The sequence below is a fragment of the Pundamilia nyererei genome, unplaced genomic scaffold (assembly GCF_000239375.1).
Source record: "Pundamilia nyererei isolate P.nyererei 1_Seehausen unplaced genomic scaffold, PunNye1.0 scaffold00297, whole genome shotgun sequence".
NCBI classification, from domain to species: Eukaryota; Metazoa; Chordata; class Actinopteri; order Cichliformes; family Cichlidae; genus Pundamilia; species Pundamilia nyererei.
The window spans coordinates 207,777-224,752 of record NW_005187698.1 but is presented as its reverse complement, the minus strand read 5'-3'; the positions used below and the strand labels follow the sequence as shown (position 1 = coordinate 224,752).

At 38.4% G+C, this 16,976-nt stretch overlaps 2 protein-coding genes across 2 annotated transcripts in view; one reads left to right on the top strand and one right to left on the bottom strand.

Annotated features, from left to right (window-relative positions):
- LOC102207571 (hephaestin-like protein 1) overlaps positions 1–7,920 on the bottom strand; it is a 14,537-nt gene extending 6,617 nt beyond the window's left edge. Inside the window, exons 1-10 of the mRNA XM_013915390.1 lie at positions 7,607–7,920; positions 5,645–5,889; positions 4,459–4,671; positions 3,963–4,175; positions 3,471–3,725; positions 2,650–2,818; positions 1,533–1,666; positions 1,251–1,382; positions 608–813; positions 139–283 (exon numbers count right to left, since the gene is read on the bottom strand). Of these exons, the coding sequence (XP_013770844.1) occupies positions 139–283; positions 608–813; positions 1,251–1,382; positions 1,533–1,666; positions 2,650–2,818; positions 3,471–3,725; positions 3,963–4,175; positions 4,459–4,671; positions 5,645–5,889; positions 7,607–7,782 (1,888 nt within the window). The 5' untranslated portion in view covers positions 7,783–7,920. The remainder of the gene's footprint in view (positions 1–138; positions 284–607; positions 814–1,250; positions 1,383–1,532; positions 1,667–2,649; positions 2,819–3,470; positions 3,726–3,962; positions 4,176–4,458; positions 4,672–5,644; positions 5,890–7,606) is intronic.
- A 2,144-nt stretch (positions 7,921–10,064) lies between these two features.
- On the top strand, positions 10,065–16,440 carry tmem135 (transmembrane protein 135). The gene is made up of 15 exons (XM_005751019.2): positions 10,065–10,289; positions 10,629–10,756; positions 11,547–11,639; positions 11,760–11,793; positions 11,880–11,945; positions 12,233–12,279; positions 12,356–12,397; positions 12,498–12,626; positions 12,718–12,787; positions 12,917–13,084; positions 13,214–13,277; positions 13,403–13,479; positions 13,759–13,857; positions 13,968–14,035; positions 14,825–16,440. The coding sequence occupies exons 1-15, from the start codon at positions 10,152–10,154 to the stop codon at positions 14,973–14,975; spliced, it is 1,374 nt and encodes a 457-aa protein (XP_005751076.1). The 5' UTR covers positions 10,065–10,151; the 3' UTR covers positions 14,976–16,440.
- Positions 16,441–16,976: the final 536 nt, after the last annotated feature.

Below are 16,976 nucleotides of genomic sequence, written 5' to 3'. Positions count from 1 at the left end.
AAAAAAATACAAAGACACACCTGAACCGGGTCTCAAATATAACAAAATCTGAGTTACAATCAACGCTGATTCAATAGCTTTTCAGATAAATAGGTAAGGTAATATCTATTCAGCTGATTCACCAAACAGACTGATTACCATGCATCATGTTGCTCTCCTGAAAGTCCTCGTGCTCTTGATTAGTCTCATTGCTGCCAAACTTCTCAATGTTCTCATCTAAATACCAGCTCATGTTTTCATCCATGACAGAAAAAAGAAGGAAGAACTCCTTATCTACATCCTTCTGTTAGACAATAGAGACAAAATTACAGAATCAGTAAGGCTCTTAAAGTGCTGCTAATTTGATTTTAAGGTAACATCACACAGAATTTAAAAAGCACTTAAAAATTACACTTAAAATTTTCATCATAAATTATTTTGTCCTTATCTTAGCTATCTTGTATTATTAAAGTTCTAATAAATTTGATAATCCCCAGCAGCTTGTCAAACAAAAGGCAAGTGCTATTTTGATTTTAGCTATTTAAAAGTGTATACACTCAGAGGTTCCTTAAGGTTTTGGGTTTTTTTTAACATGAGAACGTGTCTGAATACATAACCAAAGCAGCACCTGTCTGCCGTCGTCCCCAAGCGCTCCTCTCTTGCATACAAGAAGAGGTCCAACTAGTCCAGAATTAGTGTCTTTGGCAGGATCGGTGGCAGAGTAGTAGAGATAAGGGATGCAGGAAGAATCAGATGATGATGGGCCTTCCAGGACCTGCCAGGTGTAAGTAAAGTTCTCACCTGGACCAACATGGGAGCCTGGCTTTTCAACACCTGCAGTGTTGCAGACAAAGAAGTACAAACAATTTGGTTTACTATAACTTGCTGTCAGTACAGACAGCAGTCAAAAGGCACTGTGATTCTCTTTTCACTATGCTTAACACCTTAATATAATATCATATGTATTAGTCAAACAATGTGCACTTTGAGCATGAACAAGTTCATTTACAGCTTTTATTTCTTACTTTGTGTGATTAATTACCTTTTTAAATTTGTAGGGATATACTCATTTATTTCTTTGCAGTAACTCTTTTTAAAGTATCAGTAATGCAAATGTATGCTTTGGTCAGTCTGAACAGTTAATCATTAGTTTCAGCTTGTGTTTTTAGAGATTAAGTAGCGTCCCCTAAGAATTACAGGATATCCCAGCTCCTTGACTTACTGAGTTAACTGTGCCAGTATTATTTGTGTTTGTATCGTTGCTTCCTCACCATCCTCATAGCTGCTTCCCTGGAAGTGTTTATCATAATGAAGGCCATGAGGCTGGATGCTGTAGTTTCTATCAGCCTTATTGAGGAATGTCACTCTGAGAGTGTCACCCTCCTCTGCCCTCAGGACTGGACCTGTATGAATAGAAAAGGAACACTGTAATCAGATAAGAGATCTTGAGACTTAGTGAACTTGATGAATTTGTTGAATTGTTTCAGGAAACATATAACAAAAGAGAAAAGGTGACTTTTATTCAGAACATGGTGAAAAAAGGGAGGACTTACCCAATAGTCCTAAATGTCCAAGATCAGCTGATTTCTCAGTAGTGAAAGTATCATCTGTGTACTCTTTGTATATCACTTTTATGTATTGACCACCGAGCCTTCCATCATCTCTGCCAAAAAACACATCTGATGGACTACAAAAGAAAGAGATGGGATAGTTGGAGGAAGAAAATGAAGCAAAAACTGTAAATGTGGGTTGTAGTAAATATGTGACCTAGATGTAAAAGCGATGAGAAATGTCTTACTTGGACCTTAGTTACTTACTTAGAACGAAAACTGGTGTCAGATCAGCAATAAATACCAGATAATAACAGATGGGTTGCTGCATGATCATCCAGACCGTTGAATCTTCACAAGCTACTCCCAAACTTGAGAATTCTATTATCTGATGTGAAATCTTTGGAAGCCTGCCACCTGCCCGCACCTTTACACACAACTCTGACTCTCTATTAAAAGATTTCCTTTTGTCACCAAGGAGCTGTCACTACATTTCAACTTTCCATGCAAGTTATGAAAGATGACGTGCTTTTCAGTGCATAAATAAGTGTAAAAATTGATTACATATAAATTGTTTTGATACTTTCAAACTTCATTACAAGGTTTTAATTTTTATTTTTTTACAGAATCACATTGTTCACCTGCATTACCGTCATGCTCCACCTGGGGGCTGTGACCCATGCTCTGGAATTGGTCGCTCAAAGGAGACCACACAGCCTGAATGAGCATCACATGTACTGTATAATCAGCCCCTTCCAGGGGGCATGCACACAGAAAGTCAAGCCCCATTTTAGAGTTAGGAGTACTGACAGAGATAGAGAGACAAGATCAACCCATAAAGGTATCTTGAGTGTGTTTTGGGGGAAACCTGGCATGAAACTATGTTGGTTTGACTGATGGTGTGTTTGGTTTAAGTCTCTTCTTGAGTTTTTTGGGCTAAATAATAAATCAACTTTTATTTTGAGATACATGTAAACCATTATTTAGACTATCTTGATGCATGCTCAATCATCCAGGTAAGTAAATCCCCATAAGTTGATTCTGTTCATCTGGATGTAGCGTTGTCCAGAGAACAAAATAAACTTTTGGGGCATTATTTAGACTGCAATATGTTGCTCACCTATCTGCTTCAGTAAGGGATACGTTGCTGATCAAATCCCTTCCTGAGGGAGCATAGTTCCACAGGACTTTCTCTGCCGCCAGGTAGTAATTCCTTACAACTCCACCTGTCAGCATGGATCCAGCCTCATTGTTACACGACCTCACTTCATAAAAGACCTGCATCCCAGCTGGAACAGCACACACACACACACACACGTACAAACCATAATTTAGATAAGTAAAAACTCACTGAGATGTAGACCTTTGAGCAGGTCTCCAGGCTACAGTAACTGTCTATAAAATGATAAAAAACATTCCAGAGTTCATTTTAAATGTTTAACTTGCTTATCTTTTAGGAAATTGGGTTTACTCTCAAAATCTGAGCAGATCTACAACATGTAAAGCTGTCAGTTGTGTGATTTGCAGCCTAAATAGGTTTATAAAACAGTAATGTTACTTTTTTTTTTCAAAGGGTCAGGAACGAGAGAGAGCCATTATAAAAAGCACAGCCTCATAAAAAGTAATAGTTCTTCACAAGAATTAGCGGTAGTCATTGTATGACTCTCTCAATGTTATGTTCACTAGATTTTGGGCAGCCTGAAAATAATAACAAATAATAAAATGTCTGCTCATACCCTTCAGCTTTTAAATTCAGCTGAGTTCTAGAAAGTGTTTTACAAGTCCAGGCAGGCTCAGAGTAGAAATACTAATCTCTGCTGTGGGAATGCTCAGGCTTTGACAAAAAAGCAGCACCCCCATGAAAAGGGTATTTCCTTTGTCAGCAAAGTGCTGTAGCAGAAGGTCAAAGGTGACACATAGGTTAAAGGTCAAGCATCCTACCCTGCAAGTGGTCATTAACCTGGCAGGCCAGCAGCCACTTTCCATTTGCTTTTGGGACCATCTCGGCTGTTGCGAACGTGGCTGGGAACAGGCTAAGGACGTCAGTGCGGTGACCACGGTCCAGCAGGGTATTCCCATGGAAAAATGCAGAATGAATATCTACCTCATTACCCATCCCAAACAAATGCCAGGCTACTGCGCGGTGCTGACATAACTCGATTCCAGGCAGGTTACCAAACATGTACCCATTAATAGCTGTCACACAGAGAAAAACACACACAATCAGAGAACAATGAGACATTTAGCCATCAAAAACCTCTCCTACAGCCTTTGTTGTCAGAATTAGAAATGTGAAGTGAATTCCCTGTGAACACATTTTAAACTATATGATGCAGATTGCTGAGTTGCATCAGCTGGTTTGGCCCGACTGAATGTGTGCAGTTAGTCCAGTATTAAATGATCCTAAAAAGACTTTAAATATCTATCTCTCACCGTGCATCAGGTTGGACTCTTTAAAGTCTGGGTCTTCTGGGTCAACTGTTTCTGGATCAAAACATCTCTGAATGTTGTTTTTCAAGTACCAACTCATGTTTTCGTCCACCACACTGAACATTAAGAAAACATCCTGGTCGACATCACTGCGGGCGGACTTTGCGGCAGAGTCTCCCTCGGCTGCATTTAGTTCATTAGTCTCCTTCAAGGCTCCTGCACTCAAAGAAAAGGAGCATGCGTAATCTTTGTTTCCTTCTGGTGTCCCACTGTGTGCGATTTTCACGGCAATCCTTCGTTGGCAGTTTTTCAAGTAAAGCAATTTTTTTATGTTATTTTTACAAAGGCTGTTTCTGAATGAGACTACTGGCTTAGGATGTAGAAATACATTTGATTTAACATACAATTTGTGCATACAGAAAGCTGCATACAGCAGGCAAAACACTGTATGAAACACACCAAACATACAATCAAATATATTTGCCAAATATATTTGTACCTTTCTTGCATGTGAGTAACGCCCCAATAAGTCCTGAGGAGATGTCCCTGGGGGCGTCAATATGAGAGTGGTAGACCCAGGTCAAGCAGTTGGCATCATCATCTGTGGGGCCAAACTCAGGTTTGACCTCCCAGCGGTAGGTATAGCTGCCTCCTGGAGGGACACAGTCATCTTTCTTCAACTTGCTTGATGTCCCATCTGGATAGAGTGCACCTGGTACACGAAGGGAAAATGTTTGCAAAGAGATCACTCTGTTCAGAAAGCAGCCGAGCAGAGATATTATAGTTTATAGTCTCAATAAGAATTTTGTAGAAAATATTAGAAAACATTTACAAGAATGTTATTTAAAGCAGGTTTCAAAAGTCAAGGTAGTATTCATTTTCTTTGTTGTTTTTTTTTCTACTTTCTGGTAAGCCTTTAGTTTCTATGGCAGTGTGTTTGAAAACAAAGCATAAAGTCACGAGAACACTGATCTTTGATACAGTATGAATGTCGGGACAAGGTTTAACAAATTAACTGCTTTCTCAGTTCTCAGTATCTTAATGTGCTGACACCACTGACATGTGATCTCATTATCTTTCAGCTCAAGTTCCAGTTTAAGCAAAAAGATGCCACTTAGCGTTCCTCATGTTTAATAAAATTGCTGATTTTAAACCATGACACAAAGTATAACAATAAGCATTCTCTATTTTAAGTAGGAAAGGACTGCAGCTGTAGTCTCAATTTCCACAAGGCTCTCAAGTGTACTCCGGCAGGATTTCCCCTTCACATGATTGGGGTGGGGGTGGGTGGTGTACGAGCTTCTTGCATAGCAGAGAGCTGTAAAGTTCAGAAAACCTAAGAGACATATCTTTATAAAACATCTGCCATAGCAGTCACTCATTTTCTGGAATTGTGATGTGCCACTTTTTCTTCTGTTTCTAGGAGAACAGTACCACGCCTTCTTGGAACTTCATAAACAATGTTAGCTATTTCATGTAACTTCAAGCCCTTTTGGATTTTTAAAAAGTTATATTATTCAGTTCTTATTACAAATTTTGAACACAGCAACAATCGGTATCATTCAGTATGAATAAATGACACTTTGTAACCCTCACTGACAGCACTTTGTTCTTGTAGGTGTGACTCTGTGTGCAAAAGCACCATGAATTTTTCTGTCTATATCCAGTAGTATGGAACATTTTACCTTCTGTATCCTTCTCATAGAAAACCCCATGGGGATGCATAGAGTAGTTCCTGGTTGCAAAGTTCTTTAAGTGGACAACAATAGTTTCATCAACCTCAGCACGCAGTATGGGTCCCAGGAAGCCCAGCCAATCAGGTCGAGGAGACAGGCGACTGTATGAAGCATCTGTATACTCTTTGAACACAGCTTTCTTGTAAATACTTCCAATTCGATGGGGCCCTCCCTGTAGGAATATTGATGCATGCCTGAGAAAGTTTGAAAAGGAAACAACAAGAATGTGAGACACACAGTAGAGCGATTATACAGAATTCCGAGAGTGTGTAGGAGACAGACAAGAAAAATACTTTTTTTTCTTCTTGCATTTGTATTTGTTAGGGTCAATGTCAAGTTCCACACTGCAACACCAACCTTCAATCAAACTTGTACAAATATAGCAAAAGTAAGTGCATTGCCTTTCTAGGTTTTCACAAAAGGCTATGATAGATCTTTTAGTTTATACAATTTTGATTATTGTCTAACGGCTAGAATTTCATTGTAGACCAAACAAGAACTAGATCTTACCTGGTGTAAGAATAGATGTAAAGCCACTGAACAAATTGCATGTGGTTGCAGGTCTTTAACAATTAGACATATCATTATTTTAATAACATGTTTTGGGGAGCTAATAACAGGTTGTTGAAACTGTAGCTGATGCACTTTTGGAAGTAAGATTATCTTAAATAGATTCTCAAATGGTTTTGACTGAAAACCTTGATGCCTGTCTGATTACCGCTGTTTCAGTCAGAACCCGAACAAAGCAAAATAGTGCTAACATTGCTCCAACACTGCTTATTCGTTTCCCCTTCTCTGTCTTATAATACCACATATGGCTTTATTAATCTAATGCCATGCAAACGCATTGCAAGTTGATTTGACGCAATTGCACATTTTAAATGATGGGATACAAATGGCAGGAAGAAACATCTTAAAGCTTCTTGTGAATTCAGTTTGAAATGAAATGGGAGTGAAAAGACAATATGATATCTAACAAAGATAAACATGCCCTGCAGTGATTAAACAGCTTGAGCTTGAGACAGTTTAAGTACAGCCTGTACACTTTGAGAACGTTATTAGCACGTCCAGAGGTTCAAATAAATTTAGGAATGCCATGTATTGTGTAAGAATGAAGCAATTCCCTTATGCTTCACAATTATTTATTTCTCTGACAGGAAGGACAAAATTGTCTCAATCATTGCGCAACACCCATGAGCATTCCTTCATTTCATGAAAAATGTGCAAATGTGTCCAGTCTAATGTCCTCTTTTTTAATATAAGAAAGGGATTTTTGATTATTAGGTATTGGTTCCTGAACTATAACAGCAGAAACACAGACAAATGTTGTGAGTTGTCAATGCTTACATGTGATGTAAGTACAAGCCGCATTAACAGTATTATTTTATATGTTTTTTTTTTTCTAGAAATTGAAAACTGTGAAATGCAAGGGTCACACAGTCTCATTGTCACATCTCTCATTAAATTCCTAACCATGGTGTGATGCAAATGCGTCTGTCAGACAGGATCTCTGTGCCTCCTTTTTGGTGATTGGCTGCACATAAAGACACATGGCAGATAGATACACAGTAAAGGAAGCCTCTAATCTAATGAGAGGAGACAGTAATTCGCTGTTAGTGATTGTCATCTTTCCTGCACATCAGTTAGACTGCTAGCAAAGCACACAAAGTCTAGACACTGTCACACCCCGAGCACGCGACATAACCCACAAGTTTTGCACTAAAACTTTTTTGTATCTCTAAACTGTCTTTTCTTTCGCGGTCTATTTTTTATTCCCACATGAGTTATAATGACTTTCTACTTGTGAGTGATCTTAGACATTATATATAAAGGCGCTAAAAATAAAAATGAATCTTTACAAGCTATTAGTGCCGCCACTATCTGAGCATACTTTTCCGAATGTCAACTCACTCATCGTCTTCGATGTCTTTCCCGTTAAGCAGGTTTTTTCCACTTGGTGCGTAATCCCAGAGGTCCTCAATGATCCCCACATAATAAACTCTCTCCCTGCCGCGCTCCCCGCTCGCGCCCAATGAAAGAAGAAAAATCAGCAAACAAGTTGCAAACAACCCCAAAGTCCGTGCCATATTCAGCTGATCGCAGTCTAAAATGCTGGCCAAAGTTATCAGCGGGTTTTGCTGGTACAGGAACAAGTGGTAACCTTCTTTCACTCTTCCATGTGAGTGCGAATGTCCGTCTGGACCCCAGCGCTTACGAAACTCAAAGCAAAACAGTCAGGCTATTCAGCCAGAGGCTACGCCTCCAGTAGTATCTGATGTGCAGGGATAAGAACCAGTAAGTATTCCCAAGTCAATTATTTCTTTCTGGATTTAATTGAAGTGGTCTGCTGGGAAATTAGGTTAGTTAGATCCACTACGCAAAAGAGGCAGTGCCAAGCACTGTGGATCTCTAATTTGACTTTTCAGCTTCACAAAAAGCACTTTTGATGTGTGTTTACAGTTTTATTTGTTTATATTTGATCCTACAGTAGACTGATGAAATAGCAGCCCACAAAGAACTCAGTTCTTTTTACCTTATCTTCCTTTAACGATTCTAGGTGTTGCCACCAGTGGCGGTTCCAGAATTTTTAAACATAGGGCGGCACAGTGAGGGGCCAAGAACAAGGGAGGAGAGCCCAGAGGAAATAAGAATTTTTCATGAATGTCAGTGTAGAAAATATTGGGCATGATTTTAGGTTCATGCGCAGCTCTATTTTCTAATACAGATTTATGAAAAGCCAGCTGCAAGAATCCAAAAATCCTTTTATAACCATAGCTTCTTTACTTTAAGATTACTAAGTTTTAGCGAAATATTATTTAAGTTACTTAATAACAAGTTATATGTCAAGCTACAAATAATATGATGCTGGACTTTAAGCATAGTATAAAGTATTTAAAATAAGCATCACCTTAAACATATGCAGCAGTAATATTAATCCATTCAATGATGATGGGGAACTTTTTTTCTGCAGAGTAATTATTTTTAATTTTGATATTTTATGCAGAAATTTCCAGTATCATAGTTTTATCGTGAACAGTAGACCAAATGCATCTCTCATGTCCTGTGTCAGGTCTTTGCAGGATTTTTTTTAAATATTTCCTAAGAACATTAGTTTCAGATACTGTTCATGTGCTGTAGATGATAAAAATACCATTTTATGCCTGTTAAGCTGTGTTATCACTAAAATGTTTGACAGATTTATTTAAAATAGGAACAAACTATGTTTTTTTGCAAAAAAACCACTGTTTCATCCGTTTTTTGCTCGATGATTCATAGGTCAGTGTTAAGTGCATTAAAAACAAAACAAACAAAATAATAATAAAAAAAGTCCTCTTAAAATAGTCTTGAATGGTTTTTAACAAGTGGAAATTCTTAAAACCATACTGAGCTCATTCCCTTCAACACAACCTTACATTCTCTAACTTGAAATTTTGTGTCGTAATTTCGGAGGCAAGGGTGACACCTGCTGACCTAGTCGGGACATTACAAGAATATACATAAAGCTTGGTGAACTATATGACGCATCTATGACTTTAAAACTAACAAGTTTTAGATGACGTGTGGTATTAGTGTTCTATTTAATTTTGTTTTTAAACAAAGAATATCTGCTCTGTAAAATTTGCATCACTCTCCATACTGTACACAGTGCAGTGAGATGCTGTCGATTTGCTGGCTGTCATGGGACAGGGAACCACGTGATATAAGAGCATGAGTTTAATGGAGGAGATAGAAAAGAGAAAAAATTTTGTTATACTGGATATTTTCAGATATCTCATATTTCTGAAAAGATAAAGATTCAGTTTCCAGTTCATTGGGGGGGTTTTGTTGTTGTTGTTGATTTTTTTTTTTGGAAAGACTAATAGCAACATGGAATTTCCACAACAATGGAAGTTTGAACATTTCCACTGTGATTATATTGGGATTAATGTTCAGAATGTAAAACAGTCATAAATATATGACAGTTTCTTGCATAAATCTGTAAAACATATGAGTACTTTTCTATCAAGATATAAGTTTTGATTGATTTTCATAAAAATTTACAGACCGTGTTGATCCAAAGTCCATAGGTGCACAAAGTTGTACCTCTGTTGGAAAAAAGCTGGCACTTAAAGGAGCAAAAACATATCTGCAGTAATTCCATTCTGTGCTTCTAATTTGAAATAGGGTCAAATCTTAATAAAGCTGAATTGAAAATTGAACCATAACTTGTGTGTTTACACTGACGGAAACAAAGAAATTATTCGGCATATCTGGGTTAGTCGCTGGATGCAAGACTTGCTTGTAACAGGCTACCTATAAAAATGTCACAGCTGTTATTGCAGCCGTGTAAAGAGGACTCTTCTCCTAACCTTATTGATCAGCACCGGGCGCGTGCATAGTTCATCCTCGTGACTGCGCCCCTTTTAGGGAACGCGCACGGCAGCCTACCACCTTCCTGCTGTCACTGTGCACAGACATGGCTGCTCTCAGCAAAATACCGCATAACTGCTACGAAATCGGCCACACTTGGAGCCCGTCGTGTGTGCAGTCTGCTGCCGATGTGACTAGGAGTGCTCTGGAGGTGTCCTTTAAAATATACGCGCCTCTTTACCTGGTAAGACGTTTGACCTGAAATATAACTGTAGACTGTGAGGCTAGCTAAATAGCTAAAGTTAGCGAGCTAACTAAAGTAAAATGGCTTAGTAGTTCGCAGAAAACCTCTAAAGATAGGCTGGCACGTCGCTAGTGTTGCACTTAGGTACGAAGTCCAAGTTGTACATGTGGCCGATCAGATAAAGGAGCAAAAACATGTCATGCAACTTCAGCCAGGTTCCCCTTTGTAAATTTCATTGCCCTCTGGGCACTCGTCACGACTGTAAGTGTAAACTTTAGCAGAGTTGGAACTGTATTTGTCTTGCATCTCCAGTGTGCAGTAACGCACTGTGCTTTGCAGATAGCAGCAGTTCTAAGGAGAAGGAAGAAGGATTACTACTTAAAAAGGCTTATCCCAGAGATCTTTTGGTCTACCTCTTTCCTGACTACCAATGGGGGTCTCTTCATCGTTTTCTTCTGCATTCTCAGGTCAGTGAACCCATGTCTAGAGTATGTAAACACAAACTTGGCACTAAGCTGCACTGTCATTATGTTTATTAATGAAAACGAAAGTGAAATGTATACAGTATGATATATGGATAAACTGAGCATGAACGGTCATGTTCTGTGAACCACACCTGCTGAAGCTGAAGCCACTTTAGCTTCTTCCACGTGTGCCTCCTTTCCTTTAACCTGTCAGCATCTGAGTGTGTCAGCTTCATGTCCTGGCCACTGTGGTCATGTTTGCATTAGGGTCACCCTCTGTGGACATCTGTGATAAAATAAACCCACTATTAACTTTATGGTCTTGTTTGCTAGTTTAAGAAAACTTTTTTTTTAAATAATTTTGTAAATTTGTGTCCCATTTAGAGTAAAGTAAAAGGTGGTTCTATAGTATCATGGTTTGACTAATAAGGAAAAGGTCCCTGGACCTTCAAGGAGTAGATACAAATCCCTTGTGTGTTACGTCAGGAAGGCCAATCAAACATGCAGAGATATCTGCTTATTCATAAGGAGCTGGCACTGCTGTGGCAACCCCTTGTGGATAAACGAATTGCAGAAAGTAGTGTATGACTACAGTATCAGCTTGGATTGTCTTTGTCTATCGTTTCAATAAGTGCACATTTTAAATACTTGGATAATACTTTCCTTATCATGGAAAAATGGAAGACGGAAGAGCTGACAAAATCTTGTGCTGACAGTGTGCGATTGTCTTCACTGAAACGTTCCAGCTGGGAAAAAAAAGGAAGTGAAATAATGCAGTGTATTTTAACTGCAGGAGACTTTTGGGAGGCTTCTACTCCTGGTCTGTTGGGTTTGGCTCAGCACTGCCAGCCTCTTATATTGCCATCCTGCTGGAGCGCAAGAGCAGGTGAGATGCCCGTCTGTTACGTTTCAGTATGTTTTTTTCTCGCCTCTCCTAGATTCAAACATGTTTCATTCACATAGTTTACTTTTTGCCTTTTCGCCTCTTTCTTTTTCATCCTCACAGGAGAGGGCTGCTGACAATATACATGGCAAATCTTGTAAGGGCCGCTTCTTTCGAATATTAGTAGTTGTATGTGAACCTTGCTATGTGTCTGCATTTTTAATAGCGTAATGTTGTTCTCAGGCCACTGAGACTTTGTTTCGCATGGCAGTGACACGAGGTGTCGTCAAACCCATTAAACATGGCGAGGTAAGGTCAAAGGGTGGGGCTATGAGCTTGTTATCAGGGTTAGGTTTAGATCATGTAAATTACTGCCAACCTAATTTTTTTTTAAGACTCTCTCTTGTTTTGTTGTTGGATTATGAGTCTAATAATGCAACTACAGGGAACTCCAGTTGTGAAAACTGAACAGACTTCAGTAAAAAGTATCAACGGATCCAAAAAGAAGCATTTATGACTTTATAGTTCTGACGAGACTGCACAGTGGTGAAATGAGTCATGTGTTTGATTCTTTCTCTCTCTCTGCTTCCCATTAGGTGCTGTTGTTCTGCATTACTTCATCACTCTTTATGTTCTTCTTCAGGTTAGAGCAGCACAGTGAACACATTGTTGCAAGTGTTAATGTTTAAGGTTAAGCTGAATTTTGTTTTATACTATAGAAGTAAAGATGGTCTCAAAGGCTTTGCATTCTCCGCATTGAAGTAAGTTGTTCCTGTTTCTATTGATGCCTTCATTTTCACTGCTGATGAAAAAGGTTTATAGATAAAAGTTTATAGAAGTGGTGTGTGTTTTCTGTCTTAGATTCATCATTGGGAAAGAAGAGATCCCAACACACTCTGTGCTGGCTGATGATTCACAGCCATCAGCAGAAAGGCCTGACTCTAGAAGAAAGACTCTTCTATCCTCCACCAGGAAACTGCTCGAATCGATGTGAGAGAAAACACACCCGGCATCATGGCAGTGTGTTGGATTGTGGCTTACATGAACTATTTTTCTTTTCTTTTTTTTTTTTCAAATCCAGATGCAAACGGGGACCAAGACACAGATGTTGCAAACATTATAATGACAACTGCATATCCTACTGTGTCAAAGTAAGTCTCCCTCTTCCCAAGAAGTTAGTTTTTGTGATCCCAATCCTTTGTGATGTTCTCATAATGCTTATTCATTTACATCTTAAATAATGATACTTGATTAAGATTTGTTATCATTTGTCACCGTAGGGTTTTGTCAGGATGTTCAGTGTTGGCTACGTGATTCAGTGTTTACTTAAAGTGCCATCAGCATTCAGACAGATGTTTTCGAAACCCTCCCGCCTTCCCTCCCTCTTCTACAACAAAGAGAACTTCCAACTCGGGGTTTTTCTAGGCTCCTTCGTCAGTATCTATAAGGTAGATGTGCTGTTTTGTTTTCTATTAGTATCTTTATTATGTTCCTTTCCTGCTTACACATTTGATTTCCTGTCTTTTTCTTGTCTAACCTTGCCACGTTGTTGTATATTGTGCTTTTCTTTCACTCAGGGAACAAGCTGCTTGCTGCGCTGGATGCGTAACATTGATGATGAACTCCATGCGCTTATAGCTGGTGAGACAGGATGGTGTAACCTGTCACATAAAGTCCCTGCAGAATGATCCTCCTCGGGATTCTGTTGTGCCTTTGCTGATTAACTTCTTTTCTCATACGTTTCTCCATCTCTCTTTTTCCTGAAGGCTTCCTGGCTGGAGTTTCAATGTTCTTCTACAAAAGCACAACAATATCCATGTATCTCTTTTCTAAGCTGGTGGAGGTAAAAACAAACACAAAAATCATAGAAATAAAAAAAAGGTCCTCATACTGAAATATTGTCTTTGAACTAAAGTGTAAATGTAATAATAAACTTGTATCAATATAAAAAAAAACAGAATTAATGCTTTATTGATAAATACCACATTTTTATCATTATTCAGGTATCTCTGCTTGGTTTTATGTAGTAATCACTGACATGTGCAGCCACGTAAACATGTTTCAGAAACTGCAACAAATACACTTAACATGTACAACATTCCCTATGTATCCCTCTCTTTAGACTATCTACTTCAAGGGCATTGAGGCTGGCCGGTTGCCTTACATTCCACATGCAGACACAATCATATATGCCGTCTCCACTGCGATCTGCTTCCATGCCGTAAGTAAACATGCTTTCTTACTCACATACATATGCTTCACACAATTTTTTTTTTTTTCTTTTTTAAAGCTGAGCAAGGATATAATGCTTGATGTATGGCTTCTACGCAGGCTGTGATGGAAGTGCAGAACCTCAGGCCAACTTACTGGAAGTTCCTGCTGCGTTTAACCCAGGGCAGGTATGGATGTATGGACATTGTAAATGTCATCTTACTTTGAACCTCTGACCGCTTCTTCAAGGTCAAATAAGGTCATACTTGTGTCTTTAAAAATATGCTTAAAATTTACTGAATTCGTTTGTATTGGCAACATTTCAGAAATGATACTGGTGTGTGGGGATTCTAAATATCACATTACTGTTTGCATCCAAATATCATGTCACATTTGACCTCTGACCTCACTTTTATATTTCTCATCTGCCTTTCTTTCAAGTTGACCCCAGTATGAGATGCATGAGATGCCTGCAAAGAATTGTGGAGAGAAAGAGAATGAGCTGGCTAGTTAGTTAGAAATGTAATGTAGTGTAATAATAAACTCAAGTTATTCATGTCCAGTTATTTACCAATCAATTCCTGTTATCCATTACCTACTCCTGCAAAATGTTTGTATATTTAAAGTAAACCTTTGTCATGATGTTCTCTGATTTTTGCTGCACTACAAACTTCTCAAAGTACGTTTAAAAATACCAATGAAAACAAAATGAATATATGAAAATGACAGTACTACTACCCTTAAGAGTAAATAGTGCCCAGAGATTGAGCTGCCTTGCAGAGGCCTGTGTACTTGGAGTGCTTGATGTTAATCAGGCTTTGATCCAAACCATACAAGAAGATATCAAAGTTACTTTGCAGGAATCTCATATAAACGAACAATATTTTAGATAAGTTGTCACTTTTATTCAACATCAGCTTTGTTCGTGTTGTCTTCAATAAAACTGTACAGGGCCTTTTCTCTCTCTGATTTTCTAGGTTTGCTCTGATGAACCGACAGGTGCTAGACATGCTTGGGACTCAGGCTTCCAGAGACTTTAAAGGCTTTGTGCCCAAACTGGACCCCCGTTACACCACGGTGCCCAGCAAGACAGTGCTTCTACCGGGAGGTGACATCCAACTTGGATGATTTGGGACCAACAGATTGACTTTGGGGTTACCTCAACATGAAACTAACAGCCTGGTTGTTCTCTTTGAGGAACTTAAGGGTTTTTTTGGGTTTTTATTTTTTTTTTAAAGGTGTGATGCTGCAGAAGTAGTGATGTGTTATGAAAAGGATATGCTTTGGATTGCACCCAAGTTCAAAACAGGGTTTCTTGAGGGTTAATTGTTGAGCTGTAGAAGCTCACTTACTGACAAAGACTGAACTTTACAGGTCACTTGTTTGAAAAAAGTGAAACGTACAATTTCATTTTAGCTCTGTCATTTTTGTCAAAATTGACATGGACATTAATAAAAAGATTTGTTAGTCCTAATGAAAATGAAAAACAACGTAAATGATCTGAATGAACAACAGATTTTGCTAGATTGTCAGTTTGTATTTGACACGACGTAGTGATCTAGCAGCTGGGACAGTTCCTTCAATAACAAAATGCTTTTGAAAATAAAAATGATTGGGTGTGTTTCAACCACATTCTTTTTATCCTTTATACACAATCTGGATTTTGGCAAGTTACCTTTCAGTTTGCTCTGATTTTTGTGCTGTTCGAGTGGTTGTTTTCACAGAGATTAAACCTCACAACTCCTGTAGGAGTAGCCACAACGATGTGTTTTGGCACTGATTTAAAAGCAGGAAGAACGCGGGAAGAATTTTACACCCTGATCTTTTCTGAATGTGTGTTTAAAGGCAGGGAGACATATAATAATGTAGCCTTATTCAATCAGTTATCCATAGTAGCAGTGGGAGTTTTATGTAGATCCTCCAATACAAAACACAGAGGTACCCTTTTAGCCAGATGGTTAAACTACAGTAGATAGTATTTATTTCAATTAATTTATCCACCTTAAGAGATACTTGGCAATTTTAGGAGTTATTTGTGGTCAAATTGATGTAGTAATATATCTCACTGCAATTGACATTTACTAAAAGTCACAGGTGGAAAATAAATCCATTCACACTGACAGCGTTAATTGACGCTGAGTAAGTTCACTCGCACTGAGACTCTTTGCTTGCACGTAAGAAACCAAATTATTAGTTCAGTTGTTGTAGGGAGGGAAATGAACACATGCAATGTGATCACTTTAAACTTGTTTGGAATGTGCAAATTGTCTATGAACACACCTCTGCCTCATATTTTAAAAGGTGGGGTTATTTAAATGTATTGAATGTTACATGTAATTATGCTACAGTCTAAAGAGATTATTTGTTCAGTGCACTGACTATTGCAGTTAGCTTTGCAGTGATTGTAAGTTTGACTCTGTTTAATAAGTTTGGGTACTTGGATTTACATCCTCAGGCTCTGCATTGAGAATTTTAATCTAAATTTACTGGAAATTCCAAGTTGAACCCTGTCACTAAAATTCCACTTTGATCAACTGTGTAAACTGATGAATTTGGAGCATTTCCTTAAGGCTGCTGTGTTCTGTGAATAAAAAGAAACACTCAGCTCAATTTGGTTTTGATTTATGTATTTATTATTGTTTTTGGAAAGATATGTGTCTGCAGGAAAAGATTGTCGTTTACTAAAGAGTGGCATTTGCATGTTTTACTGATAAATGAACACGTTTTACAGTTAATGAAATTCTGAGTCTAAGGATACTACGTAAAGTTGTGAGTGTACAACACAAATTACATATCAGTATCAGAGTAAATACTTTACAGTATATTTTAACAGTAATCAGAAAAAATGTCATACCAGTGCAGTGTATCACATCCCAATTTACATTTATCAAATCTAGCAAGCAGACAATATAAAAATTTCCAAATATCATGCAGGGGACATTTAAATGAGCTTTTCTCTTGCAGCATCCTCGTCTAAAATTGGAAAAACACTGTTTACTTGCACAGTCTGCACTTTGTCTGTGGAGGGCAGCAAAGATGCCCGCAGTGTTTCAGCTTAAGAAGAAGAAAGAATTAACGGAAGTAAGCACAAGCGATTTCAAGTTTTTTGAGAATGTGACTGCTACTGCT

Excerpts from the sequence above, each read along its gene's own strand:
- tmem135 (XM_005751019.2), top strand. The coding sequence starts at position 10,152 with ATGGCTGCTCTCAGCAAAATACCGCATAACTGCTACGAAATCGGCCAC. Across the intron at positions 12,398-12,497 it reads TTTGCATTCTCCGCATTGAA|ATTCATCATTGGGAAAGAAG; the intron begins GTAAGTTGTTCC and ends TTTCTGTCTTAG. Across the intron at positions 14,036-14,824 it reads CTGCGTTTAACCCAGGGCAG|GTTTGCTCTGATGAACCGAC; the intron begins GTATGGATGTAT and ends CTGATTTTCTAG.